General features: G+C 44.7%; 1 protein-coding gene across 1 annotated transcript in view; it reads right to left on the bottom strand.

Moving 5' to 3' along the window:
• Nucleotides 1-2096: 2096 nt before the first annotated feature.
• Nucleotides 2097-14139, bottom strand: part of KCNH5 (potassium voltage-gated channel subfamily H member 5) — a 147752-nt gene continuing 135709 nt past the window's right edge. The window contains exon 11 of the mRNA XM_015629587.1: nt 2097-3812. Within this exon, the coding sequence (XP_015485073.1) occupies nt 2865-3812 (948 nt within the window). The 3' untranslated portion in view covers nt 2097-2864. The remainder of the gene's footprint in view (nt 3813-14139) is intronic.

The raw sequence follows: 14139 nt of genomic DNA, 5'->3' as shown, positions 1-14139 counted from the left end.
AAGTGGCACAAAGTTACACCTGACTTGCAAGATAAACCTAAACAGAGATCCCTTTGCATGCCATGCAGTTCTAGCTAGAATTAATATCAGTTATAGAGAAAGAAAAGCAGTCTGTCACAAAGGCAGAGCAATGCCATTAAGGCTAAAGCTTTCTAACAAAGCCAACCCCCCTTATCCTGCTGTCTCTTTTGCAGCATCACTTCATGGCAGGTTCATGAATCCCTGAATTCATGGATCCATGAATTCATGAATTCCAGGAATTTTAACAAAGTCTGGCCCCCAGACTGAGCCTGTGTGACTCAGTTATTCACCAGACAGCCCTGGGCAGTGGCCATGTGTCTGTCTTAACCAGCAGACCAAGTCAGGCAAGAACATTCAACACTTGAAATCTTGGCACTTGAACTGTACCCACAAGGTCTGCACAGACTCCTGCAGCAACCCTGAAAGTCCCTAACCCCATAACCCCCACCATTCTTCCAGAGTCCCAAGGTGGAATTTATCACAGGAATTGGAGGTCCTGCTGCTCTGCTGGTGCAGGTTGTTCTTGCAGTCCAAACCATGGCTGCAAGAGTCATGGATTTGCACTTGTGTCAGAACACCAGCAACAAAATACAGCTGAAAATTTTGACAGAGCAGCTGCAGAGAACTAAAATGAGAGGGTGGCTTGATCACTAGACTTTGGGAAGAGCTCTTACTGTGGCTTTTTGTTCTTCCCTTTTATTTTATTTTATTTTTTTAAGTATCTCTAATTTCCTAAAGGGTCAGAAACAGGACAGAAAAAACTATCATCACCCAAAAAGCCTCCATGAGCTGACAAAACAGAAGCAATGACTTCTTTGGCTTCCTTATGAGCTTTTGGAGCTTTATGGGCTTGAATTTCACAGTTGAAGATATGTTCACCCTAAGATGTAGATTTCTAATTGTCACTACTGCAAATGATGGTTTGTTTGGGTTTTAGGGATTTTGTTAGTTTTTCAGGAAGTGATTTAGTTTAGTCTGGTTTCCTAATGTTACAAATTGGATCTAATACTGGTGTGTGTATAGAATGCTCACTGATCATAACCGTGTATTTGATATACCTGATTGACAGCAATGCCTTGTGGTACATACATCTTTTACTCCAGGCACTTTTAAAAGCACAGGATCTTGATACAGGAGGTCATTTAAGCTTTAGGTAGGGGGAAACCTGCTCTGAAGGAGCCACTGTGTCCTGCTGGGCTGGCCTCAAGCCACACCAGTTAACATCTCTGAAGCTGCAGTGGCAATTTCTGCTATGCATGTCGTGTACCTGGATTCAAACCAGAGCAAATTGAGAGGCAAAAACACCTGCCACACTCAGGGGCAGACCCAGGCAGAGTCCAAAATCCCAGCTCCAAACAGATCAGCAAAGCCTGCCCTGCTGCAGCCCTGCAAAGCCAGCAGCTCCAGCCAGGAGGTGAGAGGGGGTCTGAGCATGGCCCAAGGCTGGGAGATGCTGACAGGAGCCAGGTAAGAGGAGGGGCAGAGCCTCAGGCACAGACCTGAGGCACTCAGAACATGTGGGACCTGGTTGTGTGGCCACTCCAAGCCTGCTCTTGAAACGTGCCCCCTCCACACACTGACACCTTCCACGAGCCCAAGGCACGAGCGGCACTCCGGGCAGGGCTCCATCCCCCCAGAACACTCTCCACACACACCTTATCATCCAAGCACCTTGGACTAAAGAGAATTACATCCTGACCAGTTACCTTCTCTCTTTCTAAAGGCAGACTGATAAATGTCCTCAGGAAAGAGAGTGGAGGGGGATTAACCACAGCCTTTTAACTTCAGGCTTTCGAACCTGCTCACGTGGCTCCCAAGAAGCTGAACTATGAGTGTTCTCTCCCTTGCTCAGACCTCGTGCAAAGTCTTTCTGCCAGGGGCAATAAAGGGGACAGTGAGAGAGCAACCTCAACCCCACAAAAATGAGACATGCTAATGAAGATACTGACAGAACTGGACACCACCACTGAGTGCTGCAAAGAGAATCTACATAATGTTACTCTAACAGTTCAGTAAAAATGGCATCAGTAAAAGGAGGCTTTCAAGAAAGAAGTTAGCCCCAAACACTCAGGGAGTGCAACTGAGAGAGTTTCTGTTAGTTTCATGTTGTTACATAAATCACCATTATTATTATTATTCTTAGTATTATTATTATTATTTCTTACTTATGATGTTAAAAGAGCAGGAGGATACTTGAAATAAAAGGCTGTGCATGCACAATACCCACACAAATAAATTCCAGTGATCCACCCTAGCACCAGGCACGGTGCCCTTCCCTGCCCACTGAGCTGAGCCCTCCCTTTAGGATGAGTAGGGGAATTCATCACCAAATATACAGTATATTGTCATGGAATGATACCAGGAAACAATACTAACAGGAGTCTGAACGTGTCCTTCACGTTGTATTAATCTACTGTTTAACTCGGCAGAAAAGACAGTGAGGAAATAAAAGCTCAATTCACCCAGCCTGAGATCAAAACTGTCATGGCAATATTGGCAGGTAAGACCCTGATTCTTTAAATAGTACATTGCCTTTGTTAAACAAAAGTCATTCTTTTATTACATAATAGAGATTATAAATAAATGTAAAGTGTGCATGCAGTCAACTGCATATTATACAAGCAATATCTATGTTAATAATTGCTTTCTTTGGCAGGCCAGAATCCAGCTGGACATGCAATATTTACATATCAAAATCCTTGGTGTGTTCAAGTCATATTGGATGCAAGTGAAAATATATATGTATATATATTTACCGTATACACACACATATATATATATGTATAAAGGTATATATACAACTCTGCATATATACTGTATACATATATACACATAGGTATAGGCTAAAAGTGGATTTCATCTTTTTCAGATTCAGGTGATGCAGGCCTTGAAACACTAAAAATATCCTGACAGGATATCTGGGGAGGGGACTGGGGTGATAAATGAGACTTGGGGGAAGAGAGCTGGGATACGTTCTTTTCAGACAATATTTTTAAAATTTCTGCCACCTGCTTCTCAAGGGCAGCCATCCTGCTGCTTAGCAGCTGGATATCTTCTTTGAGTTCGTGCTTGACTTCCTGCAGCGTGGTTTGTAAGGCCTGCTCAGGAATGGGGTAGAAAGGACACCTAGCATCCGCCTGGATGGGGCTGTGCTCCAGGGGGCTGCGAGTCTCACCAGCTTTATCCAAGCGAAGGTCACTTTTTGTTATTCCACTGTCACAAGAATCTGTTTTCCTCAGTGGGTTTTTATTTACACCGTTCTCCGAGTCATTGGACTTGGGGTCGTCGGACAGCAACCCCATGGACTCAGCCTTGGTGACGTTGTTCCAGTCCTCCTTCTTCTCCTCATGGGCCCCCATCGTGTTCTTCAGCCGAAGCCAGCCTTTCCCGTTCCCGTTTTTCATCCTCATGGGGCTGTTCACTTTGAGACATTTCTGGTCTCCGTTTCCGTTTGGCTTCAGCTCCATCGCGTCGCGGTTGTTCTGCTTCACGGCCTCGCTGGTCTTCATGTACGCCAGCGTGGTCTGGATGGGCGTGATCTGGGACACGGTGACCACGCTGGTGCCCGTGATGGAGGCCCCGTTCTGCACGCTCCTGCTTTCCACCTGCAGCTGGTTCCGCTCTGGATCGATGTGGGTGGAGCCTTGATTGCGCATCTCCTTCTGCTGCTTGAATTTCTGGAAGAGTTTCCGCACAGGGTGGTCCACAGGGATGCTCAGCGTCACCTCGTTCTTCTGGCGCAGGCGCTCCTCTTCCTCCTTCTTGACATCACTGATCTTCCTGAAGATGATCTGTGGGGAATAAATTCACAACAGAGTCAGGACCCAAAGGACATCGCATGAAAATATTAATTTGAGATGGGTAAACAGTCTTGAGAACAGCCATTTCTCTCTTAATCCTTATTTCTGATCTTCCTTTCCATCTTAGTTTTTTTTTTTAGTGAATTCAAATGGAGCTGATCAAGACACAGCAACCTCAAGATTAACCACTATAGATAGGGTACATACACACACACACTTTCTGAACAGGATGCATTAGAAGTGCCTTTCACCTTCTTTCTTGATGCAGAAGATACTTCTTCTTGAAGAACTAAAAATATCCCGACACCAACAGAAGTAAAGAAACTGAACAAAGAGAAGAAAGCAGTTGACAAAGAACCCAAATACTGAGATGCCAACCTACCCATTACTCACGCTCATACCTGCTCTGTCACTATCTTTAGTACAGATCAAAAGGAAACAGTAATTCAGCAGGGACTACACAGCTGCAAAATAAATTCAATGTACACACCCTTCCAGAGGCTGGAAAATCCCAACCTGCTCAGTACTTGCTGGTTTTGCTGTTAGGGTTAGGGTATTTTAGGAGTGTTGGAGGGTGCAGTTAGGTTCCCCATGGACCACATGTGTGGCTTCACACACTTTATGGGTGTTTAATGCAGAATTAGTATGCCTTATATGTGTAGGTGCACGGAGAAGCAGCGTAACAGGGCTGTGTGCGGCTCTAAGACCCAGCAGTATCCACCATCTCATCATGCCATGCCATTTAATGCTATTTCACCCAGCAGCACGTCTCAGACTGCTACAAAAAAAAGAATTTGAGCTTCGAGCTGGGAGAGGATTCGCAGAGCAAAACGTTTTTGTTGATTTTCTGCATGTTGCTCATATGATTTTATTTTTTTTTATGTTCATCCAGTTTTCTTGAGTGTGGGACTGAGGCAGAGTGGGGGGGAAACTGGTTCTCTGCTTGACAACACTATGAGAAGCAGCCCATGATTAAACACAAACATGGACTGTGTTTAAAAAAGGGACAGTGTGGTAAGAAAAGGAAAATAAAGCCCTTGAAATACCAACTTGAGTATCCATATTTGAGTATCTATTTCCTTTCAAGTCTCACATCTTCAGAAGTCAGTAGAGAGGTGCCACAATGGCTACAGATCCTTCACTGCATGAATCTGGGATGAGCTGGACTTCAAAGCTTCATTAGAGAGCTTTCAGTGGATATATCCTTGCCTGCTGCTGATAGATGCAGCTGCTTATAATAATGTGGTTAATTTATTAGAAGGCCAGTTAAAAAACAGAAACAAAACCAAGGGATAACCATGGAAGTTACTTCCATCTGACTCCTCTGACCTAGATGCAGTGACACATTCCCTCATTTGGAGGCTCCCCTTCATTAGCAGCTGCCCTCATGGAGCTACTCTCTCTCTTGGGCCTCTGGGGAGGGCAAACAATGGCAAGAGAAGTTGCCCTTGATTCAAAATTGAGTGATTACATTTAATTGAAGCCACGCTCTCTAAAGGCAGATTTGGAAGGTGGGTTGTGTGTGATGTTTTGTTTGTGCCTCTCTTTCCCCGGTGGGCAGCGCAGCACCTCTGGCAGAAGATGCAACAGTGAAAGCCACCAGCTGCAAGGATGTGTCCCCAAGGTGTGTCTCAGGGGACATGGCTGGTTCCTCTGCTGGTGTCCCTGTGTGGCTGCTCTGCCTTGTGCTGAGCCCCTGAAAACATCTGTGCTGGGGTCACATCCTCTACCCATTGCTTTAAAAGGTTGTGTAGTGACAGGACAAAGGGAGAGTGGCTTTAAAATAAGAGTAGGTTAGGCTGGACTAGGAAGAAATCCTTCACTGTGAGGGTGCTGAGGCCCTGGCACAGGCTGATCAGAGAAACCGTGTCTGCCCCAACCCTGGCAGTGTTCCAGACCAGGCTGGATGGGGCTCTGTGCAATCTGAGAAAATGGAAGATGTCCCTGCCCATAGCAGGGCTGGAAATGGATGATCTTTAAGGTCCCTTCCAACCCAAACCATTCCAAGTTTCTGTTTCCCTGGCTTTCTGGCCACGAATCTGTTTCACAGCTTGAGCACCCTGCTCTCCTGCAGCCAGCCTGTGCCTGGCAGCTGCTGTGCAGAGGCAGTGGGGGATGCTGGAAGGGAGACAGATGCCAGCAGCCTGGTACAAGCCCGTGGAGCTTCCCTGGCCAGTGTGGCACTGGATGTGCCATTGGGAAAGGCACGAGGCAACTCTGACAGCTTCTGTCCTGCTGCATGTTTATAATAACCAAAATGACAACAACAAAGACCACAGCAGCAGTTTTTGATTCCTCTCCTGAAGCTTGCACTTCACTGAAAATTACCCTCACCTCCCTTTCTCCCCCAGTCCAATCTTGGTTCTTTTGTCCCTCTTCTAGACTCAGTTCAAACCTCCTCCAGACAGATGTTATCTCCCTGCACAGAATATAATTACCAGTGACTGCTGCTGCTGCTGCTGCTGGGTTTGGCAGAAGAAAAGCCAAAACCTCTCTAATCTGACACCACCTGTACCTCATACTCCTGAAGTGTGTCCTTATCAAAGTCAGGAAATGACTGTGAAGCATTTTTCCCCAGGTTTCACTCGGATGGGTCGAGCCCAGTGGTAGTGGGGTCTGAGCCTGAGTGCTGCTGAGGCTCAGAGCAGAGCAAACACTTTGGGAAAAGCTGAAAGGGATGTGTTCCCAAGGTGGGAAATGCCATCAGATACACACTGCAAAGCTGGTCTGGCGGTGTGGGGCCAAGGACCCGCTGACCACTCACAGCCATGAGCTTTACCCCTACTTTATGCCCATGCAGTGGAGAAGACACACACACAAAGCCCTGCAGTCACCTCCTCAGAACATGTTCTCTCAGCTTCTTGCAGGACTCAAGGTGACAGACCTCTTCAACGAATTATTTCCTTTTTCTTCTCTTGGGACAGAAAATGCTACAGCCTGGAATGGTTATGGGCAGCTCCTTTGAAGAAGCAGATCTGCCAAATGCTGAATTAGTGCAGAAATGCCCAGGGACTAAAAAGTCATGGGGTTAGCTGAGAGTCAAGAATTCAGGACTCATCTACCTCAGTGGAGCCCAGCCCTGGGCCTCCTCCCCCCTTGGCTTTCTCATGTAACCTGTACGTGTTCATAGCTGCTTTATTTTCTTTTTCACTCTGAAATGTGTAACCAAGCAGACCCTCACATCCCAACTGACCCTGTGGGATAATGGCACTTTGGATGGAGACTGAGCTCTTGGTCCTCACTCTCCCACTGAAATACTTCAAGGAATTACTTGAATTACTTCAAGGAAATCAACCCATGGTGAACTTGCCCCTCTTCTTTCCCCTCAACCAAGGAAGATGTACCCCTAGCACAGCAAGAATCCAGTTTTGGTCAGGAGTACTTGAGATCAGTAGAATATGTACAAGTAAAAGAAAAGAATGATCTTACACATACAAAGTACTGAAAAAAAACCCCAAGATGTGAATTCTACCACTAACAGAGCAATAGTTATTTTTCATTACCAATTTTTTCCATATTAGGATATTTTTCATGTGGCTGGATTTAATCCACTTCCAAAGTGGTTTAAACTAAACCAGAATAGTTAAAATGTGTTTACATTTACAAATGTTTACATGGAGACTTAATTCTATTAATGTCTAATAACTTCAACCAGCTTTTTTTTTTTATTTATTTTTTATAAATAAGAATAGAAAAACATCTCATGCAATCTGACATCTCTCTGCAGATTAGGAGAGTATTATTTTGAAATCTTAAATTGGATGAACTATTTCACTTGTTCCTGACCCTTTTTAGAGTAGTTACACATAGGCTTGTCCAAATATCTGTCCCAGGAACAGACACAATCTTCCAAAGAGTTAATCAGAAGCTGAATTATTTGTGTATAGAGTTTATCTCAAGGAGTAAAGAGCCACTCTCCTCTCTCACATCATGTTCTAAATTAATTAATGTAACAGACATTAAGTGCAGGACTCCCTTTATGGATCAGATTGTGAAAGACTGTTTCATGTGGAACAAATTTTGGTCCCAGGTTCCTGAGTTCTTTTTAGTGCATTTATTTTGGGAAGAAGGGGCAACAGAGATGACATTAATTACTGAGCTGGCAAAGATGAAGCAGAAGTTAACTGATAGCAAGCCAAGGGGACTGAAATACTCCAGTTATTTATGAGGCAGGCATGGAGGAGACAACAGCAATTTCAGATTCTCTATCTGATCTCAACCTCAGCCTCCTTTCCCTTCCTTCCATACCAAGAGGTAACTCCTGTGAGTGTGAACTCTGTCCTTTCCAAAGGGGGACCTTCCCAAAGGTGCTGCCAGTGGATGTGTCACTTCTGGAGCAGCTCCTGGGAGGTGTCAGCTCCTATAACCAACCCCAAAGCCAAGTGCAGATGAGGGCAACAGCACCGAGTCAGGGAGCCAGCTCAAGACTGAGACACACACACTGAATTAATGAGTAAAGCTGTGGCTTTTTCAGGTGCTTTGAAATGCATCCCTTGTCTGCTGTCTTTTTTTGTAGCAGTACTGTGAAAATCATCCCTCCATGACCTTGCTCCATACAGGAGATCTCACAAAGATCCCTTAATAAGTGACTCCAAGGCAGGTACGTGAAGGGATTAAAGAACTGGTAAAAGTCTTGAAGAATTACAGTAAGTTCATAAAAAGTGGCAGGTGTTTGACCAGAGATCATCCTGTCCTGTGCCTGAACATCCCATGCTGTTGCTAGTGGCACTCAAGGTGTGCCTGCTGCTCTCCACAGAAATCCAGACAGGGACAGCCATGGATCCAGAGGGCCCACAGTTGTCATGGTGATGGATGCAGTGTGTGTGCAGACTGAGAGAGAGGGAAGGAGGGAGGGAGAGCCACACAAAGCCATCAAAAAGCAAAGATTTTCACAGTCTGAAGACCCTTTCCTGGGGGAATTGGTTTGACTCAGCTCACTGGGCATTTCTGCAGCAGAAACACCACACTTCAATCCCCACAGCTACATCCACTCAGTAACCTCAGGTCACTCTCGTTAAAGCACAGACCAGGCTGGTGTCAGTGTACATCATCTCTCAAAAGTTTGTTTGGTTCAGGGGTAATTACCTTGTCTGCATTAATGTCTTGTAGAAGCCCCATCTCCCTTGCATCTGATTGTTCACAACCCTATGTACTTGTCCAGATCCCTGTATTTTTGTTCCTATTTAATACAGTAACATTTTAGAAGGCATCTGAGATCAGTGAGATAAGAATTATAGAATTATAGAATCATTAAGGTTGGAATCAAGATCATCTAGTCTGAACCAGGTTAATAAATTTGCAGAAATATAGGGCTTCTTTTTAACCTGGACCCATCTGACAGCTCTGGTTCAGAGCTGTACTTGAAAACACTGCAGATGGAGCGAGCAGACAAAGTTTTGGAGCTTTCCAAATGATGGAGGCAGGACCTCAGGGAAATGCACCCTTCCACAAACCACACTGCAGAGCTGGCAGCTGGTTTGCAGTTGGCTGAGACCCACTCAGCAGCTCCTTCATCAGCTTTCAGATCCCACCAGAAGGATTTGGACTGGTCCATCTCCTCCAGGAATGTCTAATTTCCATACAAAAAGGGAATTGGAGTGTTTTCACAAGGTGTGTTGGTCTTGGCATCCTTTTATATAAACCTTTTTGCCTTTTTTTTTTCTCTTTTGGAAACAGGAGAGCTGCCTTCCCTTGCCTCCTTGGCCTGAAATGACACAAGCTTAGCCTGAAGCTGGCAAATGGATTTTAAAAGTTTTAAGTGGTATAACCAATATCCAATACTGCAATAACACAGATCTCATTTTCTTTGGAAATAATGCTACAAGGCTGTACAACATAAATTTCCGTAAAGACATCTGCAAAAAATACTATTAATTTTCACATCTTGGAGTGCACTGCACAGAAGTAATTTATATTTTTGTCATGCTAATGTGGAAGATGGATTTGTGTCAGATCCAGGATTTAGACACAGGATACCCCAGCGCAGATGAGTGTGCTATTTCCTGCTCCTGAAAATACATAATACATAAATACATTTCCTGCTCCATAAAATACACCCAATTTCCAGAGCACAGACAGAACAGGGCTCACCTACAAAGCCTCTGTCTGCATCTGAACTCGCCCTCCAGGAGCCCTGCACAGCAGAGGGAGGAAGACAAAAGCACTTGGAAGGTTTGAGTCATCTCACCTGCAGCTGAATGTTAAAGCAGGTCAGACAAGCTGTACCCTGAGATGCTGTTTGCCTCTGGTGTCTGTACAGTGCCTGTCCCTGTGTGCAGACATCCTCTGTGGATGGTGGCCATGGAGGATTTAAATCCCTACCTGTGGCAGTGCAAATGTCAGGCTTTGGTGCAGACCATATAAAAAAGCCTCCTGTAAAGTTTTTCTCTGTGTGGATGTGTGGGTTCTGCACCCTTCACCTGATGCTATTTTTATTTCCACCCCAGCATGTTGGGGTATTGCCCCACAGCCTCAGGGACCAGCCAGTCCTTACAGACAAACATTATTCTTTCAAAAGCTGCAGAGGGAGGACAAGCCACGACTGCCCAGCAGACCCTGCCAGACTGGTGGCTCTCAGTGAGAGTTTGTGGAAAACCAGATGTTTTTGCCTACATGGAGCAACAGGGTGTGCCACCAGCAGGGAAAGGAAAGCCACCCCTTCCCCCTTGTTCTCACCACACTTCCCAGGAAAACCTTCCAGCAGGGGAAGGGAGATGCCCTTCCCACAGCCCCTGGGAAAAACCCTTTGCACTGCAAAGCTCATCCCTGATGTTGCAGGATAGATCCTGCTTGGATCACTCCCACCACTGGCACTAAGCACTGCCAAACCCAGCAAACCCTTCCCATTCCATTGCTCTGATGGGCTCAGGGGAGCTCTAGGATGCTTCAACCCTCAGTCCTTGAGGCCTGGTCCCCACTAGGAGCCTTTAGCTGTCAAAACTGGGCATATCTGGGATCCTCTTTTCTGATATTCTGAAAACTAGGCTAGCCAAGCCCAATTCCTAGTGTATAACCCTTGCTCCAAAGCCAAGATGTTTTTAAAATCTAGGCAGGTCCCAGAGAACACGACTCATTACTAATACCTGATGCTAAAATTCTATTCAATCTTATTTTTCAGATATTATCTTTGGGAAAAATAATAAAAAAACCAACTTCCATGATATTAAAAAATCTTCCTTTTTTGTTTACGTGAATTAAAATGCAAATTTTAAAAGTTAAACTATGAAAGACAGGGCAGAAATGGATGAATAGGAAATGACCCCACACAAGCCTTTAGGCTGCTTCCATAATTCACTCCTGCAAATCTCCATAAACTCCTAGCTCACTTTATTAATCTGCACTCCATGGATGCAGAGTAGATGTTTTGAAATGATGGCTTTATTGTTCTTCTGTTCTGTACACTCCTCAGATAGCTTCACTTTGATGTGAAATTCAGCCTCAAAAACAAACTGCTCTAACAACTCTTTTAATTGCTCTCCAGTAAATTCCCCTTAATCCTCCTGTCCCAGGAACTGTTTTGTGTTACAGCATTGCTCCATCTGTGCGTGAGAAAGGAATCGCTGTCCTTGGCTGTGCAGTGAAAATGACTGACTGCTGAGCAATTAGTTAATCTCCAGGATAGGGATGTTTCACTAAACAGTCTTTCATGCTGGATTTTGGAGGAAAAGAAGATTTCTGTAGGTTAGTCTTCTGGCTGCTTGAAAGAAACAGTAAATAATAGCCTTTCTGCAAATTTCCATTGATCCTGACTTCACAGACACGGTAACATGCCACAGCAAAAGCTTCCTACCAAGCACATTTAAATTTTGCTTAGGAGAAACTATATTCATGTACATTCTTCCTAAGCTACTATAGAATTGACCTGTAAAAGATGTGAAGATTTCCAATCCAAGTAACAGAGTGATGTCACTTCAAGGAAATTAGAATTATTTCCTCGATGCTGAAAAAGCCCTTTTAAGGGATATTTAATGGCATTTTATGTGCAAGGAAAAGGTTCATTCTTTTATGATGACCCAATAAAGATCTTTGTCCCCCAAGCTGCTCATCTAAAGAGAAATCAGGACATGTAATGAGGGAGAGACCCTTCAGAAAAGCACAACAGCCAATAACTGATTTCCAAAGTCCACAAACTCCATCATCTCTTTACTGCTTGTCCTGTGGTTTAGAAATTCGTTACTGTAGGTCAAATTCTAATCTGGTTCCATTTCATGTTTGCAATCAATTCTCCCAGCACCTGAGTACTCTTGCAGAGAGACATCTGTGCACGCTGGCAGCCAATTAGGCTGATCTGCATTTCTGAAAAAGCATGAATATTAAGTAGAAATTGGTTAAGAGTCTGACCCATCCACTTCATACTTGGTATGGATCTGAAGTCATCCTGATTTCATTTAAAACATGGCTGGATGGAAGAAGAAAGAGGAGAGAAGCAGGCAGAGATCCAAGTCTCATTTGTCACATCCCCAGAGCATCGTGGCCGAACACAGAGAGCACCAGGCTGGGATCCACAGGGATGGATTATCCTGCTGGCCTGACCTTCAGCCAAGTGGGAAGTCCTGTACAAATCACTCTGCCTCTTCATGTCTCCATCTCCCCCTGTGTAAGAGAGGATAATAACACTGCCCTCATTTCCCCAATTAGCTGGAAATCCCTCCATCACTGCTATTTACAGCTGAGAGGCTGAAACCCATGGCTGACGGCAGAGAGGTCACTGTGCTGGCCTGTTGCCAAAACTGAGGCAGCTCATTAAAAAAATAGTCACTAAAAAAAAATGCACATAGATGTTCTCAGGGTTTCAGCTCAAGATCAAGGGCCCAGGGCACTGCTGCCCCAAGATGTCCAGGGCAGTGCAGCAGGGATGCACAATGAGTCCTGTCCTCAGCCCCTGAGACATCAATCCCCTGATTGATTAAAGCACTAGCACTGCTCTGCAAGGGAGGATCAGTCAGATCACTCAGCTGCTGGGACGGACACTCATTCTTTAAACGGTGTGATTACATGTTCAGCCAAGTGTGGGCTGAGCAAGGGAGTCAGATTTCCAAAAGAAATGCCAAAACCTTTTCCTCCCTTGGCAAAATTACAGATTTTCACCAACTACAAGAGCGTTATCTGAGAGCAGCTCAGTTTCCTGAATCAGGAGCTCTTCTGTTCTTTCAGTCACTCAGGCCTGAGCACCTCCTGCCCAGAGATGCCTCCATCTTTTCAAATCCCAGGGAAAAACAACTCAGATTTCCTGAGGCTGCAGGTTCAGCTGTTGTCTCTGATGTCTGCTGGGAAAGGGATGCTGAAGAAGGGCACTGTGCACCTTTGGAAGTGAGGAGTTTTGCCACTGTTATTTAAATGAGACTGGAATTGGAATTGATTGCTTATTTTTGCTGCTTTTTCACTCACTATTTTCTGTTTTCATTGCTGTAACCAAACAGCAGATGCTTTAGCATGTTGCAGAGCAGACAGACTCAGAATGACTTCTGCAATACTATCCAAGTGAGCAAAATGCATCTTCCCCACACAAAATTATTTTAATCAATAAACCAGAAAAGCTACTTTGTTTATGAATTTATGGTGGGTTTCAACCAGGGTCTGTTGCTGCTTGGCCTTGTTTAGGGTCAGTCTGTTGCAGAGTGAAGTATTGATCTGTGTGGCCTCAGAAGGACTGTGACCATGGTCCAAACACACACTGCCCCTCTTGGGCTCCTGTCACAAGTGGCAGCAAAGAAGCCCAGCTTTAGCCTCCTAATTCCTTTTAAGGACCCTAAATCCTACCCTGAACTCAATAAAAAGACTGAACTGGATCAGGGAGCTGAAATAATGCATCTGTTTTCTGTATATAACACAGAGTTGGTTAAACACGGGGAAATTGAGCAGAGAACAATTTGAGTATGACTGCTGCAGTGTAACTATTACTGAGCAGTGTCTCGTGGAGACCCCTGTTCCCTCCCACTGGTTAGGTTTATCCACTTTGGGAGTTAAATTCATGCCTTCCTTTACTCCCTAACAACTCCCACATGTAAACAAGTCTAATCTGGACTGGTCATTTGGTGGGTGAGCAAACTACTTGCAGATGTGCTCTTGATAGAGAGTGACACATATTCATCTCGCCTTCCCCGTCCTCTTTTCTTCCTTGCAGGTTATTAGAGAGCAAAGGGCAAGGGAGATATTTCTCCTCTTTCTTTGTCTGGAATTAAGGTAGAGAGAAGAGCAGATTTCTCTTGACAGGATTTCTTTTTTTTTTTTTTTTCTTCCATTTTGCAGATGTTTCTTTCTCCTGCAAGAAGGGAAGCTGAGGGGGAAAGTGGAGCCCTGCTGATGGCTAAAAATCCAA

This window comes from Parus major, chromosome 5 (genome assembly GCF_001522545.3).
Source record: "Parus major isolate Abel chromosome 5, Parus_major1.1, whole genome shotgun sequence".
NCBI lineage: Eukaryota > Metazoa > Chordata > Aves > Passeriformes > Paridae > Parus > Parus major.
The sequence above is the reverse complement of the archived record's forward strand: the minus strand, read 5'-3'. Positions and strand labels throughout refer to the sequence as shown.